Source organism: Schistocerca gregaria, chromosome X (genome assembly GCF_023897955.1).
Source record: "Schistocerca gregaria isolate iqSchGreg1 chromosome X, iqSchGreg1.2, whole genome shotgun sequence".
In the NCBI taxonomy this organism is placed as follows: Eukaryota; Metazoa; Arthropoda; class Insecta; order Orthoptera; family Acrididae; genus Schistocerca; species Schistocerca gregaria.
The window spans coordinates 519,956,986-519,984,262 of record NC_064931.1 but is presented as its reverse complement, the minus strand read 5'-3'; the positions used below and the strand labels follow the sequence as shown (position 1 = coordinate 519,984,262).

The 27,277-nt window shown below is 42.1% G+C and overlaps 1 protein-coding gene across 2 annotated transcripts in view; it reads left to right on the top strand.

Moving 5' to 3' along the window:
- Nucleotides 1-27,277, top strand: part of LOC126297514 (protein capicua homolog) — a 329,900-nt gene that overhangs the window by 197,026 nt on the left and 105,597 nt on the right. For both annotated transcript variants that reach the window (XM_049988400.1, XM_049988401.1), the window contains 3 exons: nucleotides 2,659-2,809; nucleotides 2,893-3,032; nucleotides 16,858-17,021. In XM_049988400.1, coding sequence (XP_049844357.1) covers nucleotides 2,659-2,809; nucleotides 2,893-3,032; nucleotides 16,858-17,021 — 455 coding nt within the window. The remainder of the gene's footprint in view (nucleotides 1-2,658; nucleotides 2,810-2,892; nucleotides 3,033-16,857; nucleotides 17,022-27,277) is intronic.

The window sequence follows — 27,277 nt, the reverse complement described above, 5'->3', positions numbered from 1 at the left end:
TTATACCAAAATGAGCTCGCTCCAACGACCCCCCTCCCCCCTTCCCCTCTTACAAAATGTATCTTGCCCGCCATAGTTTTTGATGGAGGGAGGTGGAATGGTGTTAAAATCTCGTTAGATAGCTCTTCACAGTTGCATTACTCACCCGACTGTGGCCCTAATGTGGCCAAAGTGTGAACTATGGCTCAGTATAAAGGTCGGAGCAATGCGGCTGGATGTCACTTCACTTTCAGATTGTGAACCATAAACATCAACTGACGAAAGTAAATTATTCTTTTAGTCATACGATTCAGAGACAAACTGAAATACCGAAATCAACTGTTCTGAGGATTTTGAAGGCACATAAATATCATGTGTATCATATCACACTGACACAGGCCTTAATGCCAAAAGATATTCAAATGCGCGTACATTTCTGCCAAGGGGCCTTGGAAATGATAAGAGGTAACAATGATTTTTTTTTAGATATATTATGTTAACCGATGAAGCCACATTCAAAAACAATGGTGAATTAAATCGTGATGATTCTCATTATTGGTCCCCTGTCAATCCACACTGGCACAGACCTGTTGACAATCAACACAAATGGTTGTTAATGGTCTGGTGTGGAATTTTAAACGGTTACTTGATAGGATCGTATTTGTTTGACCAAAATGTTACTGGGGACTCTTATTTACAACTTCTCTGCTATGATTTGTTAGAGCTAATGGAAGATGTTGATGTAGAAACTAGACAACGAATGTGGTTCCAACAGGAGGGAGCAACTCCCCATTATGCTAAAAATGTGTGGAATGTTTTAAATTTACAGTACCCTGGTTGGTGGATAGGACACGGCGGACCAATTCAGTGACCTCCACGTTCACCAGACGTAACATCTCCTGATTTTTTCATGTGGGGTTATTTAAAAAATATTGTTTATGAAAGACAGCCCACAACCCGAAACGACATGGAGCAACGCATTCGAAGAGCGTGTGCAACCATACCGCGGGATGTGCTGCTTAAAACAGTGAACAACTTTTGCAGATGATTGACTTTATGCATTGAAGCAAATGGGGATAATTTTGAACAATTTCTTCATGGCTAATTTCATTAATTAAGCACCTCAGATCGTGAGAGGCAAGGGGACTCTTATGAATGAAGCACCCCATGGGAAAATCATTCTACTACGTCCACGTCGTCGTTCCTGGGTAATGCTAAAAGTAGGATACAGTACATTTTATACAAAAATAGCTTAATTTGGTGTAACGAAAGAATTGGTGCACATTTTTTATCGAGTTGCTGCGTCTTTCTCGGGTAATTCTAAATAAATCAGAGTTCTCTCCAAGTTTACTTTTTTCTCGATTTGAGTGCCATCTGTCAATGGTTCAGAAAAATGCTTGAGACAAAACTTGATTACTTTTTTATTGAGGATCCAAATCTGCAATAAAAAATCGATGTTTCCATGTAAGATTTAAAAGTTGTCCCCCCATCCCACCCAAGGGGGTGTGGGCTGGAGGTCATGTGTAGTATCATTTGATGTCTCCCTTTGAACTTGTCTTACCCACTATGTTTACCCACTGTATAGTTTTTGAGATAATCTCATCTGAAACCACCCTCTATAGCGTCTATCTACAAGGCATGCTTTCTAACTGAAAAAGAGTCATGATGATCTCTCCATTAGCAAAAGACTCCAAATTAGTCCCCCATTCAGATATCTGGGAGGGGCTGCCAAGGATTGAACAGTTCAGACAGTTCAGAGACAGGATTATTTTCATCAGAATAAACAGAAAACCATTACCAACAACAGTAGTTCAGGTATATGTGGTGATGTCACATGTAAAATGTGTGTGCAAGGGGGATTGGGGGGGGGGGGGGGGGCATTGAATGGGTCACTTGGTTTGTAAATGAAGATGAATGCTAAAAATTGAAAAATTGTGGGAGATTGTGAGAGGAAAGAATATAAGGCAGGAGAATATGGGCCAGGATTTCTGCAATAAATTTCAGCTTGAAATAGCAAATAAACTGTTCAAGAGCCATAAGAGGGAGGAAGTGTTCTGACCTGGTGAAATGGGAAGAAACGAGTTGAATTAAAAAATTCTAATTGCAAAAGGTGTGCAATTTTTGCATTGTTAGCCCACGAAGCAAGAACCACAGGAACTCGATCCATCAAACCAGTCATCTGCTAAGTAGAAGGAAGGTGGCAGTAGAAAGATCTAGAAAGATAGTGCGCTATTATGTGAATTGCAGTTTCACCATGTTTATGTAGCAATAGAGTTCTTCAATGAATGAAGACCAAATTTTAAACCATAAAATTATGTCTCCTTAGTAACCTTACCTACAAGGTAAAGAAATACTATTGGATAATATTGGCAGCATTTTTACTGTCATTTATTATATTTACCAGCTTTTCTTACACTTGTTGGAGTAAGTAAGGCACACCACTTCTCAACTACAGTTTGATGGGTAGGTCACTACAATCAAAAATTGTGATCACTTGTTAACTCATGTGGAAATAACTGTAGTAGATAATAGGCAAAGATAGTTAAGAGGCTTTCCTGGATTTTGCAGAGATACACATGATGCGATAATCTGTTGTCTGAAGAAGTAATTTTGATAAATTCAGGCACCATTAAATATTAAAATGTAATTGTGCAGTCTTATTTTTCTTTTATGTTTCAGAAACTAGCAATATGCCATTGCATCACATGTCACAGACAAAGGCAATGGATCCTCCAACTGTAATTGTTAGTAAACCACACAATGTTTCCCAGCCAGTTATGAGTCAAGGAGGCGGATATAATCAGTCTTTGCACAGTAATACTAGAACCAGGTAAAACACACAGGAATACATGAAAACAATTTACCTGGTTGATAATTACAAAAATGTGTTAATCACTTTTTGTTTTGTAACAGTTTTTACAGTAGTGATGATATCCTCAGTCATTCAGCCCAGCACTCTGATGGAAGTATTTCTCAAAAGAATTCAACTCTTGAAGAACAGCACAGACAGCAGCAAGTTCTGCCAACAAGCCAAAGCCTTCAATATTACTCAGGTAAAATATTTTTGCTCCTCAAATATGTATTGTGGAGTATAGAATATACGTTACATACAAACAATAGAAACAGTCAACAGGGATTTATTTAAATTATGAGCTAAAGTTTTGCTTTGAAAACTAACAACTGCTTTGCTTTCTATAAGGTGGCTTGTAATGTAAATAACTTGTTGTACTAACAAGTGATGGTGAAATCCACTAACATCAGTCTGTCCCCTCTGTGTGCATTTGATTTATCTGGCATTGACTTACACCTGTCAGTGTGTGTGATTACGGTACTTAAGTATAGTTAGTGACAATTCTCCAACATGCGAATGTTATGTAAAAAGAGTAATTTCCTGAAACTGTGCAATTTGATTACTTTGGCTGGTATTACATTGACTGATTGGTGCTTTATGCCTTTTTTGTAACATCTACACTGTCTGGAAAAAAGAAAAAAGGTGAAGTGTCCAGAAGACACAGTCAGTGGTCAATGTAACTTTGTACGCATAAACACCATTGGCAGATACTTAAATGATTACAGTTGCGTTTCCTTCTTACAGGTAGAATGGCCACCAGAGTACATTAGTGTTATTACCAGGCCTGATATAGAAGGGGCATGAACAGTGTAGGATGTTGAGTAATTACTGTGAAGGACACAGAGATACCCCATACTCATGTGAGACACCATTATTAGCACCTGACAGAGCTTGAAGTGTGCCTCATTGTGGGTTTGTCTGGCTGGGTGGATTTTTAATATCCAGGTTTTTGGTGCATTTGGATGTGACGTGACTCATTGTTGGACTACAGTAGAACATGAGGGTAGCTGTACTTACCATCAGAATTTAGGTCAGATATGTCTGAACACAAGGGAAGATTGCCATATTGTGCATGTGAGCACATCGCAACCTCTTCACATCTGTGCCTGCTACCTGAGAACAAGTAAAGGATTCCCTGCTGCATTCTGTGTCATTCTACACCATTAGTCAGAGGGTAACAACAGCTGAACTAGGAAATTACCATCCTACACATAGGCTGCTGTGAACACCGCAACACAGACGGCTGTGTTTGAAGTGGTGCTGTGACCAGGAAGTCTGGACTTCTGACAAATGATGTCTCATTGTGTTCAACAATGGAGCTCGTTTCTGTAGTACCCAGATGACCAATGTTGGCGAGTAAGGCAGCAGTCTGTGGGTAGGTCCCAGTCTTCCAACATTTTGACGAGGCACAGTGGTGTTACTCCTTTTTTGTGTGGGGTTGAGGGAGAAAGACAATCATTCCACTTGGGACCTGTGGAAGATACATTGGATTATTTGTTTTAGTTGTAAATATTAGTTATTGATTATTGTTTTTCTGATGTGTTCTACATCCTGGAGGACCACCTCACTGCGGATGAATTGGGATGAAAGTCAATCTAATCTAATCATTGTATGGGAAGCCGTCAGGTATAGCTTCAGGTCAAAGCTGGTAGGAACTGAGGGAGCTCTGATGGCACAACAGTATGTGACAGACGTACTACGTCCTCATGTGTTAGCTTTCATGTGGCAGTATTGTCATTTTTCAACAGGATAATGCTCATTCACACGTGGCACGTGCCTCTATGAACTGCCCGAGTGAGTTTGAGTTACCACAGTGGTCAGCAAGATTCCCTGATCTGTCCCCAATAGAACACGTGTAAGACCAGCACAAATGCCAACTCCTTCCCAGTGCTAGTATCTGGGATATCGAAGGCAAAGTTACAACAGCTATGGGCCAGCTTGCCTCAGGAAAGGATACAGTGGCTTTACTACACCCTTCCCAAATAAGTCACTGAATGTGTCCATGGCAGGTGGGGTGCAGTGTCATATTAATAAGTGAGCTTGTTCTTACTGCCAAGTTCTTTGTAAATTTGACTCAAGTTTGTAATCCCTGAAATTACACCACATAGACTATTAACCTGTGAAACTTCATTTTATTTTCAGCTTCCCTTTCTGGATGCTTTACTCTTTTGTCAGTCAGTGTATGTTGACATCATCTGTCCATTAGTCAGTACTGTGACATTATAATCAGGGCTCAGCATAACACACACACACACACACACACACACACACACACACACACACACACACACACTCACTCACTCACTCACTGACCCACCCACTCACCCACCTACCACACCTACCTCTGTAGGTCCATATTGTGCTGGTACTGCATCGTCGATCAGCACTTGCTGTGTGCCATGAGTGGCTGTCTCTCCCCATCATTTTTCCTTCCATATACACTGTTGGTCATTAAAGTTGCAACAGCATTAAAGTTTCATGTAACAAACATCAAAGTATCATGACATGTAGAATAAGTTTGCATAGGCAAATTATTAGCATTTCAGTGCAAGCACATGGAGAAGATAGGTGTAAAGCCATATACACCCTGTATGTAAGAAAAGATTACTCAGTGGATTTCTCATTCAGGTATCACATTTGCACTTCAGTTTTTTATGCCTTGTGTCAGAATCTGACAGTGGTGGGATCATGGCCTTTGAGAACTGCAGTTTATCGTTCCATAGTATTGCCACTTGCATTCATTAGTATCCCATGACCATTGTGCAAATATATAATGAGTGGCTTCAGGAGGGCCATACTGAGTGCTATGCTAGATTTCTGTAGCCCCACATGACTAAAATCTGAGGGCACATATATATTGTTCACTCTGCTGTCTAGGATCCTACAGTCACATTGGGTGCCTTGAGTCGGGAAATATATTTCGTTGCAGCAAGAAAACTATCAAAATGTTTCAGTGCAGTGACGTTGGCGGAATCATGGGCTCTCAGTGTGGCGATCATTGTTGCCACTTCCCTCGATGCCCTAGCAGAGAGAGGCATACTGACAGTGGTGCTCTCAAAGACAACACTGGACACAGGAGTCACACTTCGTTGTCTTTTCTGATGTGTCTTGTTTCTATGTATATCATCATGATGGACTTTACCCATGTGTGGAGTCTCTTAGGAGATGAACTCTGCCATATTGCATTCATTGTTTCCATGCAGACCCAGTAACTGGTTGTATCGGATGCAACTGTATACACAGCATGATAATCCTGGTTTACATAGTGGGTAATATGGATAGAAGGCTTTTCATTAACCCTCAAGCAGACACGTCAATTCCCATAACACGAGTGGGCGCATAACGTATTTTGTACATGTGTAAAGAATAGTTGTCGTTATGTTACCGAAGTAAACATTTGTGAGCTAAATCATTGTTTAATTAAGCAATAGTAAAATAAACTTTCATGATATTACTTTGTTACCATGTAGAAGTGTTGTCCCATAGTAATTACCCTCTCAGAGCATTAAACAGCACGGTTGCTGCTTATTCAGTTGCTAATAGTCTGTGCTTCATTGAGGAATTGTGCTGCTAGCTTAGAATGTGAGTAATTTTCTTGTATGGATCATAACTTTATTTTATGTTACTGCTGCTCTATTGGACGTACGACAGTTCAACTTATCACTGTTTTAGCTGAAGAAATAATGAAGGAATAGCTGTGGGCTCACAATTGTAAAACAATAATGGAATGGTTCAAGACAACATTATTTATGGTTGTCACACTTTATATGTAGGCACGCTCTCTCGAGGTTTAATGATGTGTAAAAGCCCGTGGCTGGAGCCTATTTTCAAGGTCTCCATGACATTATCTTTCAACGATGTAATACAAAACTGCATGTTATCCATGTTTCCTGACCTAACTCAATACAGAGTGTTTTGTACTGCTGCATTTATCAGCACATTCTCGAGATCTCTCATCCTTTGAAAGCATCACTGTCACAGATTGCTGAGAGACTGCGGTGCCACTTCTCATGAGGCACTAGGATTGATGAACTTTGACAAAGAGCTGATGCTGCATGGAATGACAGTCAATTCCCAGCAGGGTTAGAGCCATTGTTGCTGCTAGAGATGGCAGCTCTGTGCACTAAATTTCACACTCAGTATGCTGCAAAATCACCTAGAAATTCTCTCTGATACACTGTATAAGCTCAGTATATACAGTTTTGTCATTTTCACTCCTTCCTAGTGTTGCAGTTATAATGCGAGCACTGCAGATTAACAAGAGAAATGGAAGAGGTTGAGGATGAAGAAGACGAGCTTTGTGATTTGTTGTGGGATTGTGTAGCCACAGAAACTGTGTCAAAGAGGGCAAAAAAAGGAAGAAGTAGCACATCATGGAGTGGATCACTCTGAAAATTCTGGGAACTTCAGGAGTTCAAATTAATACAGGGGTAGAGAATATCAAAACAAATTTATTTAATTATGGTACGTATGGTCCCTGGCAGCAGTTTCTTATGCCATGGACAATTTACACAGAAGGCAGTTTAGCATGCTAATTACAGCACTGCCATTTACAAGAACTGCTTAAATGTGTGACCATTGGCCTGTATGTGCACAGTACATCGTTGCATTGTTATGCCCCCTGAGGAATAAAGCCAGACACATGAGGGCAGGTGATGGGAGTGGCAAGGCCACAGGGCCATCTAGACCAATCAGTCAATTCCCAAATATGGCTCTCAGATGATTCCTCACAGCAAAGCTGCAATGGGCTCGCACCCTATCATGCTGGAAGTACATCATTTGTCTAACATTCAGAGGTACATTGTCCAGCGGTTCTGGCAACACATTCCATGAAGACGTGATATCTTTCTCTATTGAGGCAGAATGGAAGAAAGTATGATCCAGTGAATCGACCTATCACTTACGAAGTGTATTCGCAGTTGCAAATATGAACCACCTCCAGCTTTATAATGGAATAATGACAATGAAAATTTGTGTCAGACCGGGACTCAAACCCAGATTTCCTGCATTATGCAAGCTGTCACCTTAACGGCTTTGGCTATCCGAGCGCAACTCGTGGCCAAACCCAAACTTCCATATGTCATTATCCATGTGTCATACCTGTGTCTCATATGTCCCATTAATGTTATTCTCGTACAGGGGAGACATTTTATTTGTAGGTTGTAGGCCTGGTATCGACTGATAAATGTAAAATTGTGGTGCTTGTTTTGTGAAGAAATATGATACAATGTTCCTTCAGACATGAATGTGTGTCCCAAGGAACATTGCATCATACTGCAATCCCACCAGAGGCACTGCATTGTCATATCACTTAGAATTCCAGCTCTCACATTAACTCCACATCACTGTTGATGAGTATGAGGTCAAGTACCCCGCAGATTCACATGTGCCCAAACATGCAAATTGTGAATATTTGAATGTCAGTAAACATTTTCACTCAACTACACCATCACAACAGCTTACCAGCACCACTAATACAATGTTCCCTAACATCACAAGCTGACATCCTGTATTAATTTGAATGAATAGTTAAAAATCACAACACCAAAAAGTAATTAATGTAGATGTGTTTCATTTTCTCTTGGGCCCACAGCGTGGTAGATGTCTTGTAATGACATAAATTAAAGACAATAATGTACCAGAATGCTGCTATAGTTGCCAACTGCTCAATGTTTAACATTAGCAATAGGTTTATTTCAGCATTATCACCATCTTCAGGCTATCTGTAACCAAATACACTTTGATAAAGCTGTAACATTATAATTAATAACATTTTGTTTTACTATGTGCTAGTACTCACTTCCATATTGCAGTGTGGCACTGTCGCTGTCTTATAATATTACTGGTGCATAAAATTGTTTCTAACTTCAACCAAGTTTTTAAATATTTATCTTAATCTCTCCTAACTGCTGTTGTGTTGTTAGCAGGTGTAAGCTAGGTCTCTTTATCTCTTGCAAATACTGTTGTGGTGTTGACAGCTACCATTGACAGCTAACATTTTCATTGCATTCTACAACCATTTAAAAACAGAATATCATGAAGCTGATTACATAACAAATGCAATGAAAATCTTACCTATAACACTGAAGGAGCTTAAAATGAAGAAATTGAAATCTATATGCACTCACGGACAGACCTTGATAAAATATTAAATGAACAAATGAACCTAAAACATAAAATGTTTGTAGAAAATTTTATCAGAATCATACAGATTGATTCGGGTTAGTTGTAACAAAATAAGAAACACAGATATATACACACACTACAAAAACATAACAAACATTATAATACCATGCCATAGATAATTATGATACTTAGACAAATGAATAAAGAAATTGTAACCACACTGCATTACTGAATTAGCCATAAATCATATCTGTCAAAACCATAACAGTATATACAAGCAATAAATGGCCTCACTTACATTTGTGAACAACAGCAGCTAATAGAGATTAAGATAAATACTTAAAAACTTGGCTGCAGTTGGAAATGATGTATGCAACATCATAATAAGTACTAGCACACAGTAAAACAAAAGTGTTACTAGTTATAATGTTACAACTTTTAACAAAGTGTATGTGGTTGCTGATAGACTGAAGCTGGTGATAATGCCGAAATCAGCCTGTTGTTAATGTAAAACGTCTAGCTATTAACAGTTATTGAAACATTCTGGCACATTATCATCTTTAAGTAATGTAGAGTAATGAAATTTTAGGAATACATTTCTCTACGTAATATATTCAAGTAATTAACATTGCAAGATAACAGGTTAATGTAAGCATGAGATAATCCGTTGTAAATGTGAAATTCTGGTACATTAATAACTCTTGTAACTGCCAGAATGTTGAATACAAGCATGCAAACGCTCTGTTGTACAGATGCTGGATGTCACTTTGTGAAGTGGATCCCATGCCTGTTGCACTTGATTAGTCAATACAGGAATGGTTAATGCTGTTTGTGGATGACACTGCAGTTGTTGTACGATGATGTCCCATATGTGCTCAATTGGAGACAGATCTGGTGATCAAGCAGGCCAAGGCAACATGCCGACACTTTGTAGATCATGTTGGGTTACAACAGTGATATGTAAGTGAGGATTATCCTGTTGGAAAACAGGAATGGCAGCTCAACAGATACAATCACCAGATTGACATGCAAATTTGTTATCAGGGTGCATGGAATAACCACGGAGTGCACCTGCTATCATACAGAATCACTCCTCAGGCATTAACGCCATGTGTACGTCCACTGTGTCCAGCACACAGACAGGTTGGTTATAGGCCCTCAGCTGGATTCCTTCTAACCAACACATGGCCATCACTGGCACCGAGGCAAAACCAGTTTTCTTCAGAAATCACAACAGACCTTCACCCTGCTTAACACCACTGAAGTCTCAAGTGTGAGTGGTTTGAGGTCAGTGGAATTCGTGCTACAGAGTGCACAGCTTGTAGCTATCCCAGAAGTGACTGATTTGTAACAGTTCTTTGTGTCAATATAGTGGCAGCTGCTGCTCGAATTGCTGCTACAGATGGAGTACAATGTGCCAGAGCCATATGCTGGACACGATGGTCTTTTTCTCTCAGTAGTGACACATGGCCATCCGGAGTCCAGTCTTCTTGCATCCATACAGTCTTGAGCCCACCACTGCCAGCAATCATGCACAGTAGCTACTTTCCTGCCAAGTCTTTCTGCAGTATCACAGAAGGAACACCAAACTTCTCATAGCCCTATTACATGACCTCGTTAAAACTCAGTGAGGTGGAAATAATTGCATCTTTGTCACCTTAAAATCATTCTTAACTCACATCCCCTCATCATGTGCAATCTCAAATGTTACTAATGCTCAGCATGTATTTAAAGCAAACCTGGTTTGCATTCTGATAATGGCAGTACTAGCACCACTCTTATGCGACTGGTGCGAAATTTGAATAGACATCATTGTTCAGATGCAGAAACATGCCTAAAGTCAACTCTCATCAGGCACATTTTCTCTGGTATTTCAGCATGTATTTGCAATTTTGATTTTGCAACATATAGATGGAGTCAGTCCGAACAAATGCTGCTCATCACATCTTTCACATGACCCCCAATGTTGATAGAAAGTGTTGGTTTATTTCCCGTTACAAACAAAATAACTTTTTAATTAAGCTTTTATGTGCCTATTTGACAGAGCAGTCCCAAATTAGTCCAGCACAATATTTTTTTACCTATATTTATTAATGGGGACAGTAAAATATGAGCAATAATGGGTACTCCTGCAGCAGCAGCAGCAGCAGCACAGCTCTGGTCCACGCTGATCGCTACTTCGGTGCAGAAGTGTGCTGTTCAGTCACTAATGGAGTACTGATTATTCTTTGTGTTTTACTATCCCTGTTAATATATAATGGTGAAACAAATATTGCACTAGGCTAATCTGATAGTGCTCTACTTAATGGGTTCATAAAATTCCAATTTAAAAATCATTCTGTTTGTAACAGGGGTGCAAGGGAGGCGAAAAAAACCAATGTGCACTCAGTGTGCACACCTGGAGCTGCCATTCCAGATGTGGAAAGGGTCTTTCCGGATGCCATGAAAGGTGCAAGGTGCACCCATCTGCAGGTAGTCGCTCATGTCAGCACCAATGATGTGTTTTGCTATGGATTGGAGGAAATCCTCTCTTGCTTCCGGCAGCTGTCTGATTTGCCAGTCTCGCTAGTGGGATGAAAGCAGAGCTCACCATCTGCAGCATCGTCGACAGGACTGACTGTGGACCTTTGGTACAGATTCGAGTGGAGGGTCTGAATCAGAGGCTGAGACGGTTCTGCGACCGTGTGGGCTGCAGATTTCTCAACTTGCACCATAGGGTGGTGGGCTTTTGGGTTCTGCTGGGTAGGTCAGGAGTCCACTACACACAGCAGGTGGCTACACGGATAGCAGGGGTTGTGTGGCGTGGACTGGGTGGTTTTTTTTTTTAGGTTAGATGGTCTTGGGCAAGTACAGAAAGGGTAACAGCCTCAAAGGGTGCGGGCCAAAGTCAGGACATGTGAGGACCAAGCAGCAATCGGTATTGTAAATGTAAACTGTCGAAGCTGTGTCGGTAAAGTAGCGGAACTTCAAGTGCTGATAGAAAGCACCGAAGCTGAAATCGTTATAGGTATGGAAAGCTGGCTGAAGCCAGAGAGAAATTCTGCTGAAATTTTTACTAAGGCACAGACGGTGTTTAGAGAGGGTAGATTGGATGCGACCGCTGATGGCGCATTTGTCGCTGTTTATAGTAGTTTATCTTGTAGTGAAATAGAAGTGGAGAGTTCCTGTGAATTATTATGGGTGGAGGTTATACTTAACAACCAAGCTAGGTTAATAATTGGCTCCTTTTACTGATTTCCTGACTTGGCAGCATTAGTGGCAGAACATCTGAGAGAAAATCTGGAATACATTTCACATGAATTTCCTCAGCATGTTATAGTCTTACGTGGAGATTTCAGTTTACCAGATATAGACTCGGACACTCAGATGTTTAGGACAGGTGGTAGGGACAGAGCATCAAGTGACATTATACTGAGTGCACTATCCGAAAATTACCTTGAGCAATTAAACAGAGAACCGACTAATGGAGATTACATCTTGGACCTACTGATAACAAACAGACTCGAACTTTTCGACTCTGTATGTGCAGAACAGGGAATCAGTGATCATAAGGCCATTGCAGCATCCCTGAATATGGAAGTTGATAGTTATATTAAAAAAAGGGAGGAAGGTTTATCTGTTTAGCAAGAGTAATAGAAGGCAGATTTCAGATTACCTAACAGATCAAAATGAAAATTTGTGTTACGACACTGACAATGTTGAGTGTTTATGGAAAAAGTTCAAGGCAATCATAAAATGTGTTTTAGACAGGTACGTGCTGAGTAAAACTGTAAGGGACGGGAAAAACCCACCGTGGTTCAACAATAAAGTTAGGAAACTACTGTGAAAGCAAAGAGAGCTTCACTGCAAATTTAAACGCAGCCAAAACCTTTCAAACAGAAGCTAAATGGTGTCAAAGTTAGCATAAGGAGGGCTATGTGTGAAGTGTTCAGTGAATTCAAAAGTAAAATTCTATGTACCGACTTGACAGAAAATCCTAGGAAGTTCTAGTCTTATGTTAAATCAGTAAGTGTCTCAAAACAGCATATCCAGACACTCTGGGATGATGATGGCATTGAAACAGAGGCTGACACGCATAAAGCTGAAATACTAAACACCTTTTTCCAAAGCTGTTTCACAGAGGAATACCACACTGCAGTTCCTTCTCTAAATCCTCGCATGAACGAAAAACTGGCTGACATCGAAATAAGTGTCCAAGGAATAGAAAAGCAACTGGAATCACTCAACAGAGGAAAGTGCACTGGACCTGAAGGGATACCAATTCGATTCTACACAGAGTACGTGAAAGAACTTGCCATCCTTCTAACAGCCATGTACTGCAAGTCTCTAGAGGAATGGAAGGTTCAAAGTGATTGGAAAAGAACACAGGTAGTTCCAGTTTTCAAGAACGGTCGTCGATCAGATGCGCAAAACTATAGGCCTATATCTCTGATATCGATCTGTTGTAGAATTTTAGAACAGGTTTTTTGCTTGCATATCATGTCATTTCTGGAAACCCAGAATCTACTCTGTAGGAATCAACATGGATTCCGGAAACAGCGATTGTGTGAGACCCAACTTGCTTTATTTGTTCATGAGACGCAGAAAATATTAGATACAGGCTCCCAGGTAGATGCCATTTTCCTTGATTTCCGGAAGGCGTTCGATACAGTTCCGCACCGTTGCCTGATAAACAAAGTAAGAGCCTACAGAATATCAGACCAGCTGTGGCCGGATTGAAGAGTTTTTAGCAAAAAGAACACAGCTTGTTGTTCTCAATGGAGAGACATCTACAGACGTTAAAGTAACCTTTGGCGTGCCACAGGGGAGTGTTATGGGAGCATTGCTTTTCACAATATGTATATATATATATATAAATGACCTAGTAGATTAGTGTCAGAAGTTCCATGCAGCTTTTCGCGGATGATGCTGTAGTATAGAGAGAAGTTGCAGCATTAGAAAATTGCAGCGAAATGCAGGAAGATCTGCAGCGGATAGGCACTTGGTGCAGGGAGTGGCAACTGACTCTTAACATACACTCCTGGATATGGAAAAAAGAACACATTGACACCGGTGTGTCAGACCCACCATACTTGCTCCGGACACTGCGAGAGGGCTGTACAAGCAATGATCACACGCACAGCACAGCGGACACACCAGGAACCGCGGTGTTGGCCGTCGAATGGCGCTAGCTGCGCAGCAATTGTGCACCGCCGCCGTCAGTGTCAGCCAGTTTGCCGTGGCATACGGAGCTCCATCGCAGTCTTTAACACTGGTAGCATGCCGCGACAGCGTGGACGTGAACCGTATGTGCAGTTGACGGACTTCGAGCGAGGGCGTATAGTGGGCATGCGGGAGGCCGGGTGGACGTACCGCCGAATTGCTCAACACGTGGGGCGTGAGGTCTCCACAGTACATCGATGTTGTCGCCAGTGGTCGGCGGAAGGTGCACGTGCCCGTCGACCTGGGATCGGACCGCAGCGACGCACGGATGCCCGCCAAGGCCGTAGGATCCTACGCAGTGCCGTAGGGGACCGCACCGCCACTTCCCAGCAAATTAGGGACACTGTTGCTCCTGGGGTATCGGCGAGGACCATTCGCAACCGTCTCCATGAAGCTGGGCTACGATCCCGCACACCGTTAGGTCGTCTTCCGCTCACGCCCCAACATCGTGCAGCCTGCCTCCAGTGGTGTCGCGACAGGCGTGAATGGAGGGACGAATGGAGACGTGTCGTCTTCAGCGATGAGAGTCGCTTCTGCCTTGGTGCCAATGATGGTTGTATGCGTGTTTGGCGCCGTGCAGGTGAGCGCCACAATCAGGACTGCATACGACCGAGGCACACAGGGCCAACACCCGGCATCATGGTGTGGGGAGCGATCTCCTACACTGGCCGTACACCTCTTATGATCATCGAGGGGACACTGAATAGTGCACGGTACATCCAAACCGTCATCGAACCCATCGTTGTACCATTCCTAGACCGGCAAGGGAACTTGCTGTTCCAACAGGACAATGCACGTCCTCATGTATCCCGTGCCACCCAACGTGCTCTAGAAGGTGTAAGTCAACTACCCTGGCCAGCAAGATCTCCGGATCTGTCCCCCATTGAGCATGTTTGGGACTGGATGAAGCGTCGTCTCACGCGGTCTGCACGTCCAGCACGAACACTGGTCCAACTGAGGCACCAGGTGGAAATGGCATGGCAAGCCGTTCCACAGGACTACATCCAGCATCTCTACGATCGTCTCCATGGGAGAATAGCAGCCTGCATTGCTGCGAAAGGTGGATACACACTGTACTAGTGCCGACATTGTGCATGCTCTGTTGCCTGTGTCTATGTGCCTGTGGTTCTGTCAGTGTGATCATGTGATGTATCTGACCCCAGGAATGTGTCAATAAAGTTTCCCCTTCCTGGGTCAATGAATTCACGGTGTTCTTATTTCAATTTCCAGGAGTGTAGACAAATGTAATGTATTGTGAATACATAGAAAGAAGGATCCTTTATTTTATGATTATATGATAGCGGAACAAATACTGGTAGCAGTTACTCTGTAAAATATCTGGGAGTATGCGTATGGAAAGATTTGAAGTGGAATGATCATATAAAATTAATTGTCGGTAAGGCGGGTGCCAGGTTGAGATTCATTGGGAGAGTCCTTGGAAAATGTAGTCCATCAACAAAGGAGGTGGCTTACAAAACACACGTTTGACTTATACTTGACTATTGCTCATCAGTATGGGATCGGTACCAGGTCGGGTTGACAGAGGAGGTAGAGAAGATGCAAAGAAGAGTGGCGCGTTTCATCACAGGGCTATTTGATAAGCGTTACGGAGATGTTTAGCAAACTCAAGTGGCAGACTCTGTAAGAGAGGCGCTGTGCATCATGGTGTAGCTTGCTGTTCAGGTTTCGAGAGGGTGCGTTTCTGGATGAGGTATGAAATATATTGCTTCCCCCTACTTATACCTCCCGAGGAGATCACGAATGTAAAATTAGAGAGATTCTAGCGCGCACGGAGGCTTTCTGGCAGTCGTTCTTCCCGGGAGTCATATGCGAGTGGAACAGGAAAGGGAGGTAATGACAGTGGCCCATAAACTGCCCTCCACCACACACCGTTGGGTGGCTTGCGGAGTATAAATGTAGATGTAGATGTAGGAAACAAATCGGCACAGTCCATCAGCACTGGGTGTTATGTGAAAGACATGATGAGCAGCATTTGTTTGGGCTGACACTTAACTGTGTGTTGCAAATCGAAATTACAAATATCTGGTGAAACATGACAGAAAATTTTTCTGTTTACTCATTGTAGAGCCACCCAATATGATAGAGGGAGAGGGGGAGAGAGAGAGAGAGAGAGAGAGAGAGAGAGAGAGAGAGAGAGAGAGAGAGAGAGAGAGAGACTACAAGAATCATATTCACATTTGTGAATATGGTGAAACTTCAGCTGTGGTGACAATGTATTTCATATAGCTGACATATGCAGCAGTGCCTGTATGCATGTCTGAAGGACATTGCAGAGTACCTCGAACCGACAGAGGTGCAGCAATGTAGCACTAAAGAAGAGATGTGCTGGTAGTACAGCTTCTTACATGCCACTCTTCAGTGGGCATTATTACGTACACATACCATAGGGTGGATTGTGGAGTACAAATGTCGATACAGAGTATACAAACAGAACTAATAGCAATGAAAGATATCAACCTAGTGACAAATAGCAGTGGCTTTGAACAACTTTCTGTGATTTACATAATGGTAAGGTTTTAATGAACTCTATTAGTAAATGGCATAGTTATTTATTTGAGCAAAAGTTTAAAATGGAATAATTCTCTTTCATTCAATAGTTGTAAATGGAACAGTGACAGTATTGTGGTATATGGTATTAACACTATTAGGATCAGATTTAAGAAAACCTTTTTTTCCAGATATTGGAATGAACTGTAAACTAGACTCATCACCTAGTAATGGTGAAACACGAGAACTGAATAAAAATGAAAACAAGAATGATCCAGGGGATAATCTGCATACCAGTAGTGAAAAGCACAATATCTGCACATCTTCCCCAAGGGTAGCAAATTTTCATGAAAAGGTTTGTATTGATGTTCATTAAATTTGAAATAAATGTTATCACAAAAATAATGTTAGTGGTACTTGTTTGCACTTTAAAGTACTTCTATGCTTATTCTGTAGTGTAATGTTTTAGTAGCATTTTCGGAATCTTCCTTAAAAATCTCATATAATTTGTTTTATGGAAAAGAATAAATTGTAATATGACAGCAGGCTTGATGTTTTAATGTATTTTGTAGAGGTGTATTTCCATATAGAACTGTGTTGTAATGTAGGACTGAATTTCCCATGGGATCTACTGGTGTTTATGTAATTTGACTATACATAATTCTCATGTTCAATAATAAATGCTTCAACAAATGACATTTATTTAATGCAGTAGTATTTCCAAAAGTTGAATTACCAACACACAACTTGAGCTTAAGACCATGTTCAGGGTGTATCAAGAAGAATCATAGCTATTATGTTATTTGAGATATGTGTGTGAACAAAGTACTTTTGGAAAGAGCAAACTCTTTAAGTTTTATGTGGTTCCCACTAGGTAGCAGCTGTGTGCACCCACTTCATATCTAGTAAAAATGGTGTCGGGACAGCAGAAAGCATTTTGTGCAGTGCAGGTCAGTAATAACTGTTCAACGTGACTTTCATAGTAGGTATGGTGTTGATCCTCCTGCAGCACAGAGAATTGGACAATATTCGTGTAAAGGCAAATCTCTGGGCCATCCCTGGATGTCTTGACACAGATCTCAAACGCATCAGCCATAATTTCACAAAGAGTCTGCTGAAATCCATTCGCCATGCAGCTCGACAGCTCAGCATGCCCCCGATATCCATCTGGCATTTGTTGCTTTGACACTTGCACATTAAACCATACAAAATTCATCTACTGCAAGCTCTTTGTGAAGGTGACAAACAATAATGTGTAGAGTTCTGTAATTTCATTCATGGCAAGGTGGTGGATGATGGTTTTCTTCCACGCTTAGTGTTTAGTGATGAGACAACATTCCATTTAAATGGAAAGGTGAACCGTCATAATGCGAGAATATGGGGTACAGAACAACCATATGAAGTTGTACAACATGAGAGAGACTCTCCAAAATTTAATGTGTTTTGCGAAATTTCACGGGAAACACATATGGTCCATTTTTCTTTCCTGAGAACACTGCTATAGGAAGCACATATCTTGATATGCTTGAACTTTTTTTCACACGGTTGGAGGATGATTTGAATGACTTCATTTACCAACAGGATGGGGAATGATCACACTGGCATCTAGAATGCGGGAATTTTTAAATCAAAGTAATGCTGAACGATGGATCGGTCGCACTGGGCCAAATGATTCAGCCTTACATTACTGGCCTCCAAGGCCACTGGATCTGGCTGAATGTGATTATTTCTTGTGGGGGTTTATAAAAGACTGTATTTATGTGCCTCCATTACCAACAACAATGAATGAACTGAGACATTGCATAACAGCAGCAGTGGAAGCTTTAACTCAAGACATGCTTGCTGCAGTGTGAAAACAATTTGAATACTGCATTGACATATGATGTATATTTCAAGAGGGCCGTATTGGACACTTGTGGGGGGGGGGGGGGGGGGGGACTTTTTGAGCTTCCTGTTTGTCGAAAAACAAAATTCATTGTTTAAGTTCATTAGTTCCAGAAATATAAGATTGCCATATCTGATGATTCTTTTTGTACACCCTGTATTAGTGAAAGGTGGAATTATCTGAGTAAACTATCTTAGCTTATAGTGGAAACTGAAGCTTCTTTGATGGGTGGTAAAACAGCTGCACTTCAGAAATGACTGATGGAAGTACAAAAACTAAAAAATGGAAAATGAATATTTCCTCTCAAATTAAAGATTTTTTCTTTAGCGGTGGAAAAAAATAAAGATAGAAACTGATTTAGAAAGTGGAAGAGGTAGTAAAGAGAAGGAAATTAGAATTACATGCAGAGCAAAGAATAATTTGCGACTGAATTTTGTATGAAGCTAATAAAATATCTAGAAAAAGAAGTCACCAAAAGTCAGAAAATTATGATGTGATGGTGAGGTAAGTCCTGTATTGAAAGCTATAAACAGCTTTTCCTTCTTCAAAACTGCCTTGTGAACTTCAGAATTCCATCAAGGTGTCTCCTCCCTGTGTTCTCTGACTAATTCTTCCACACATTCCCTCTGATGCTTCTAACTGTGTCCCCTTAGAGCCCCCCAGGGGCTCAGCATTCATTTGCTGGGTACGGGCTTGGCGACCCCAGGGTACCTGAGCTGGGGGCTGGTAAGCGCCGTCAGTCCGCTGTCACCGTAAGCTTTGGGCGTACTTCAACGACCACCGTGCGGCGCGGCGGTGGAATGTTGTGTGTCTCAGGGAGTGGGGATCTTGGCTTGGCCGCCCGGATCGCGAGGATGGAATAAACCTCTATAAAAAAAACCCTCAATCTCAAGGTGTGCTGCGCGCCGATGAGATGCATGGCTGTTGAGGTGGAACAGTCATTAGCGGGCAACCTCTGGGGAACCTGCCGCACCTCAGTTGTATAAGGCTTACCTAGTCACGCAGGGCTCTGTCTAGGTGGACTTCTAGTTCCCTAGCTGCTCGTGGGACCGAGATGGATCCTTCGAAATCCTCTTTTCCTCCTCCCAGCGGAAAGGGTGGGCCGCTGGAGGGTTCTAACACCCAGTCTCAGAAGAGGGCTCGTGTTGTCAGTCCCCCTGACTGCAGCACATCTTTGACAAGTGAAGTCTTTAGTAACAGGATGCATTCTGGTACTCAGAATGTGTTTCTCATTGTGAAAAGGAAGGAGGGTAGTTTCGAGAAGGTTTCGCCCTTCTATATACAAAAGGGATTGGAGGGCATCTGTAGCTCCTTAAAATCGGTGAAGCGCTTACGTAATGGGACCTTGCTAGTGGAAACTTCCACTTCCCAGCAAGCAACTAACCTCCAATCTGCTAAATGTCGTGGAGAGTATGCCATAGACACTGAATTGCACAGCACCTTGAACTACAGCAAAGGTGTTGAGACATGCCGGGATCTAGTTGACATTCCCAAGGACGAAGTGCAACGTGAGTGGGCTCCGGAAGGTATCGTTGATGTCCAACACATCATGAAGAGGGTTGATGGCAATCTTGTCAAATCCGACTCCTTTATTCTGACCTTCAGTAGCACGAAACTTCCTGAACATGTTAAAGCTGGCTTCCTTCGCCTTAGTGTGAGGCCTCATTTCCCAACCCCAATGCGCTGTTTTAAATGCCAGCGTTTTGGGCATATCACCTTAGGATGTAAAGGCGAAGCGACTTGTGGCAACTGTGGTAAGGCTGCTCATGAAGGAGTTGGTTGCTCGTCTCCGGCTAAATGTATTAATTGCTCTGGGAACCACCCTGTTTGGAGTAGGGACTGCCAAATATTTTTAGAGGAACGCAAAGTCCAGGAAATCAAAACAACCAAGCGAATCCCCTATGGTGAGGCCAAGAAGATCTATAAGTCGATGCAACCTCCCACATTTGCTACATCTTTCGCATCCCTGGTTCAGAAGCCTACTCCAAAAGTCGATGCCTCAACGCAGACCGAGGTGGTGAGTGTTGGCACTAACACCTGCAGCTGTCAGTACACTTGCAACACAGCCAGTGTTTCAGAGCCGGTAGCCCCTACTCGAATGGCAGACAAGGGTATAGTCGCGAACTTGGGCCAGCCCGTCGCCTCCAACAGCTGAGGCTGTTCCCAAGCCCAGTGCGCCAATTACCACTCCCACATTAGCTCCCCCAAAGCCCACCAAACCACAGAAAGCTCCTGTACCGCAGCAACACTGGGTCAAATCCCGTGGTAAACCGTCTGATCATGCGGCAGTTGTTTTACGTGAGGCTTCATCTGACTCTTCCCCAGAGTTGATGGAATACGACGTATGTGTGGGGCAATCATCTCGCCCCATACCTGCCCCTCCACCTGCTGCGGTCTCCCCGCCCCGTCGGAGAGACAGGATGAAGGTGCTACCCCCAACATAGATGGCTCCCATAGTTCAGTGGGACGTGCAAGGGTTCAGGACGCATGTGGAGGAACTTCGTCTACTCTCTCAGGGTAGACCACTGTGTCTCTGTCTCCAGGAGACTTATTTCCATCCCTCATACTCCCCTGAGCTGCGAGGCTATACACTACACAAAAAGGACGACCTGCGTGGAGAGAGAGCTAGAGGAGATGTAGGTATTTTTGTCAGGACGGACTACCACTCCTCGCCTCTCTCGCTTATGACGACTTTACAGGCTGTCACTGTGTCTGTGCAAGTACGTCATCCATTGACTGTCTGTTCACTTTACTTGCCCCCACATGACGCACTTGATGAAGTGGCCCTCACCGACCTTCTTACACAGCTACCCCAACCATTCATTATTTGTGGTGATTTTAATGCCCACAGTGTGCTTTGGGGCTCTGCAATTACCTGCCCCAGGGGTAGAGCAATTGAGAGGCTTCTCCTGTCATCCTGTGCCTACTTGCTCAATGGAGGACAGAGTACTCATTTCTGCACAGCGACTGGGTCGTTCTCTGCCATTGAGCTCTCGCTTTGCTCTCAAGCTCTTGCCGCCAGTGCTCACTGGGAAGTGGTTGCTGACTTGCATGGCAGTGATCATTTCCCCATCTGGATTCACCTGCCAGATGGCGTGGGCCCTGAAAGGAGACCACCACGATGGATGCTCAGTGGAGCTGACTGGACACTTTATAGCCAGTTGGCCCAATTCACTGTGCGACTGTTGAGGTGTGGGTGAATCATATTACCGAAACGGTCCACCACGCTGCTGCAGCATCCATTCTACAGTCCATGGGCCCCTGGAAGAGGCCACCTGTGCCTTGGTGGAGTGCCGACTGCCGCTCTGCAATCAGGAACAGGCGTGCGGCTCGGCGTCGGTTCAAGTCTCGGTCGACTGCTGAGAATCTTGCAGTATTTCGGGTGGCGAGGGCAAGGTGTCGCCGCATTATTCGTGAGAGCAAGAAGAGGTCATGGCAACAGTTCCTGAACACCATTAATCGTTCCACCAAAAGTTCCATTGTGTGGGAGACCATCAGGAGAATTTCTGGCAGAGGAGGGAGGTGTCCCATAGCTGCTGTAATGAATAACGGCACTCTCCACACGGATCTGCGAGACATTGCCCAGACTATGGCAGCGTATTTTGCCACAGTTACTGCAACAACCAGTCAGGATCCAGGTTTCCAGCGCCATAGGGCCGTTGCTGAGAGATGTAGTCTGGACTTCCAGTCCACCTCTCATGAAGTTTACAACTGCCCATTTTCTATGTGGGAGCTGGTTTCTGCATTGTCTGGAGCTCGTGACACATACCCTGGTCACGACAGGATCCATTACAGTATGCTATGGCACCTCACAATGCGCAACAAAGAAATCCTCCTCGCACTTTTTAATGGAATTTGGGCATCGGGTCACTTTCCTGACATATGGCGTGAGGCAGTTTTAATCCCTTTTTTAAAACCTGGGAAAGACCGCACATGCCCAAGTAGCTACCGTAGTGTTGCCCTCACTAGTTGCATAGGGAAGACCTTGGAGCGGATGGTCAACGGCCGCCTTGTCTGGATGTTAGAATCCCGGCAACTCCTTAGTCGCTTTCAGTGTGGGTTCAGGAGGTTTCGTTCCACCTTTGATAACCTGGCCCTACTGGAGGCGGCTATACAACAAGCTTTCTTATGCCGTCATCACCTTCTAGGTGTATTTTTCGACATTGAGAAGGCCTACGATACCACTTGGAGGCGTCTCGTCCTGGAGCAACTTCACGAATGGGGTTTTCGGGGTTGTCTTCCTCTTTTTATTCAGTCTTTCCTCTCGCCACGATATTTTAGATACCGAATTGGTGACGTCCTGTCTGATCGCTTTGAGCAGGAGAACGGTGTCCCTCAGGGTGGCATTTTAAGTGTGACTCTCTTTGCCATCGCTATTAATAGTATTGCGTCCATAGTGAAATGTCCTGTCCAGTGTTCTTTGTTTGTGGATGATTTCTCTTTGTTTTGCTCTTCTTCAAGCCTTGCAACGACAACTCGTCAGTTGCAACTTAAGATTAGATTCAGCCAGCCACTTCCATCTGCTACATTGTTTTAGCTTCCTCTATCATTTTCTTCCTCTATCATTTTCTTCCTCTATCATTTTCTTCCTCTATCATTTTCTTCCTGTGTTGTCCATGTTTTACTCCTGACGCGATGCTTCATCCCACGCTTTGGTGTGGGTGAGCACATGTTTTTCAACGATTGTTACCCATGTTTTCTGTTCCATTTTATATTCCTGTTCTGGGATTTTTCTTGACACCCGTCTCACTAAGTTACTGAACGGGCACTGAAGACCTTGCTGTCGTGCGCCCAAAACCCCTCTACTACTACTACTACTACTACTACTACCACCCCTTAGAGCTCCATTCTTTTTCTGCAGTTGGCAATTCCCACGTGGGGTTTTGTTTCTTATTTTCATATGCTATTGTTCATTCATCTTTGCTTCTTGTATACTTCCATATTCTTATTCACCTTTCATGGTTTTCTGTTCTTGCAGGGATTCATTAGATAGTTGGCCAAAAATTTCTTCCGAGTGAATTACCAGCCCCAAGTAATGCTACACAAATGTCCTTCAACCATGACACTGATGTAATCAGTAATCTTTGCAATATCTTTCCTTACAATTGTTAAAAACAAAGTAAAGTTGTATGGCATGTATGGTAAGAGAAGGAAAAAGGTGAAACCTGATACTTGCACATAGTCTCTGCTCTTGAATAGCAACAAGTGGGACACTGGGCTTAAGTGTCCCCTCCTAACATCACCAGCAACAGTGTCACGTGACCCACTTCATAAGACACTACAGAGAGGTTTGAATTTAATCCAGGTCATTGATGCAAAGTTTGGCAATCAGGAACTTTACATCACTACCTCTTCTTCCTCACTCCATTAGACACTGCAGAGGGGTTTAAATTTTAACACTTTGACTCTTGCCTACTTAAACCTTGCAGTCTATTAGAATGTTGCTCTTTTTTTTTGTTTTTCAGTGTATTTTTCATAAAAAGACTAGCCAACATATAACTGTGATACTAACCTGTTATGAAAGCCTGAAAGTTCTTCCCGTGGATAACATATTTTCAGCTTCTTTGAATGTTTAGTTCTTTTCATTATATTTCTAATGAATATGAGGTTTTTCAAGAAATATAAAAGTTTATTAAGGTCAAAATAATTTTTATTTGCCATTCTAATCAGCACATGGCAGTTCTACACTTACTGCATCAGTATGTAATATGTTTTGTTGCAGCACTTCCTGTTTGCTCCTGTCCTTTCTGTGAAAATGCTTTGCACATCCTCTGTATTCTAGTTTTGTCTGGTGAAGATGGTTTTTTTCCAGGAAATATGTTCCTGTGCATAGCCTGCTCAGTTGGCCCCTACCAGAACTTGTCTGTTAGCATCTTCACATGCAGGCAATTCTACACACAATTCCGTGATGAATTTGGACTCAGGCGGATCCTCCCCCTCTTTTTTTTTTCATAGAGAAAGTGTGCATTGACCAGATACTTAAAGAAACAATCAGATTCAAGTTTTCACCACCATTTCACTGCTGTGTGCTCGAAAGCTCCATATGTCATCCTCTGATCAAACAGACCAATGCTGACCTTTTTTGGTTGTATTCCATAACACAAGCTGGTTTTGTTCTTGTCTACATCTTCTGTTTTTGTGAATTATCATTTCTGCTTGGTTTCTGGTACATCACATGTATAATATATACATATATGATCTTTTCTTTCCAGCAATTAGCTAAAATCTTCCATTCCTCTGGAATGTATGCTCCCTCTTTCTACACTGGGTGATTTCAAAGCCCAAGGTAGTCCCTTCCTAATCTTCATTACAATTACAACAAGTCCTGTCTTCCCCTTTTCTAACATACTTTCCAGTGTAGGACTTGTGTAGGACTGGTTGGTTAATAATGTATGCCTCTTACCTTCTAAGATGCCTATTAATTTTTTTTCACAACATTGCTTTGGCCACAAAAAAGTCAAAATTACAGATATAACTAGAATTTGACTCTGACAGCATGTACAATTTTGTGCCATATTATGCTTAAAATAAATTCCGCCACTACATTTACACATGCCTTCATTGACCGATACTCTTTGGCAGGCACTCACCCCTGTTGAAACAGTTACTGTATTGTTTCAACTAGAGGACAGACCTTGTGTGTAATGGATCATAGACTGGTTGAGCTTGCTTGTTTGTCAATGCATTCTCATTCAGGTGAAAGTTTGACTTTGTCTGGAGGAATCTATTTCCGCTCTATGAATTTGAGCTATTCAAGTATCTGGATTTCAGTAATAATGTATAAAGAACTTACAGCTGACACCCCAATGGAATTTTATAGCAAGCATATTATTATTATTATTATTATTATTATTATTATTATTATTATTATTATTTTAATTTCAACGAGAGGGATTCACTTCTAACCAGACATTCTATATTGTAGGAGCTAGCCAACCTTACTCATTATCTGATGTTCTGTATGGCATAATGATTAATCTGGCATAAAGATTAGCTGAGCGAGGTTACTGTGAATGAAATAGAAGAAGAATCATAAATATAAGTATCTGCATCCAATTCACATGAATCTGTGACACCCCTACCCTCACTAAAAATGGCTGCATGCAGCAGAGTGTCTGTAGCAGTCCTCCACTCTTCAGAACCACTACAATTTGCTGTACTGCCCCTTGTTTGTGACATCCTTTCAGTGTTGTCAGGGCTGATATTTTGTGTTGCTGTATTAATCGTAGAGTCACTGCCTTCATTTTCTGAAGCTCTAACAAGTAAAAAAAGTTCACAGTTCCGAAAATGAAGAAACATGAGAAAAAATGCAAACAGTTGTTTGAGCAATTACGTTACAAAATTGAAACAAGTAATATTGATTTGAAGTCTGGTGCAAGCCTTCTTGCACAAAGTCGGGATCATTATCTGAAACATCTATATCATCATCATCGTCACTGTCACTGACAGTAAAACATTGCTCCAGTTCACACAAAATTTGTTTGTCTGTAGGAAAATGTGAAGGCACATCCTTTGTTTCTTTAGGTAATGAGTGAACAGTCACCACCCTCCAGCAGCTTGACTTACTAGAACAAACACTATCTATCGGCTGCTTTAGAAACTACATTTCCACCATCTATTGGCTGTCTTAGAAACTAAGTGTCCCTCGCAACACAAAGAAGACTGACTGACAGCCCATCAATATACATGATTTTGTGTTGAAAAGCAGGAGAAATCGTACCCCGTCAAATGATGGGAACAGCAGTCTAGTGAAATTTTTTCCTTTCATAAATTGGCAGAATTGGCAATAAAAATGTAAAACCAGGACATTGGCAAGGAAGTCTGGCAATATTTTTTATTTATTTACACGTCAAGTTCCGTATGACCAAATTGAGGAGGAAATCTCCAAGATCATGGAATGTGTTAATACATGAAATTACAACATAAGACTAACAACAGATAAAAATAAAATGTTTATAACGCAAAAAAGTCAAGCCATAAGTTTAAGTAAACAGATGCATCAGTATACTGCACACCTTTCTGTGCAAGAGCTAAGGAAGTCTGATCCAAATGCAGGTTTGATTTCTGCCGAGTATTAACTGAGTGAAAGCTGCTTATTCTTGGGAAAGATAGGGGGGAGGGGGAGGTGGGGCAGGCAATGTCACAATACCCAGACTCGTGAACAGTGGTCGACAAGAGGTCCGTGAACTTGCCCGAACCTCCTATTTCTGAGCCAAAAATATCCTTTTAGAATGGGAAGAGTTACCCCAAAATATAATGGCATATGACATAAGCAAATGAAAATAAGGAAAGTAGACAAATTTTCATGTCAAACGATCACTCACTTCAGATACTGTTTGAATAGTAAAAATGGCAGCATTGAGTCTTCGAGCAAGATCCTGAATGTGGGCTTTCAACGACAGTTTACTATCTATCTGAACACCTAGGAATTTTAACAGTTCAGTTTCACTAATCATATGCCCATTCGGAGAAATTAAAATGTCAGGTTATGTTGAATTGTGTGTTAGGAATTGTAAAAACTTAGTCTTAATGTGATTTATTGTCATGAACTTACGTCATGGATGGCACTATTTGAAACCAAGCCAATGTTGCACAAAACATCCTTTGCTACCAAGCTAGTGTCATCAGCAAACAGAAATGTTTTAGAGTTACCCGTAATACTAGAGGACATATCATTTATATAAACAAGGAACAGGAGTGGATCCAACACTGATCCCTGGGGCACC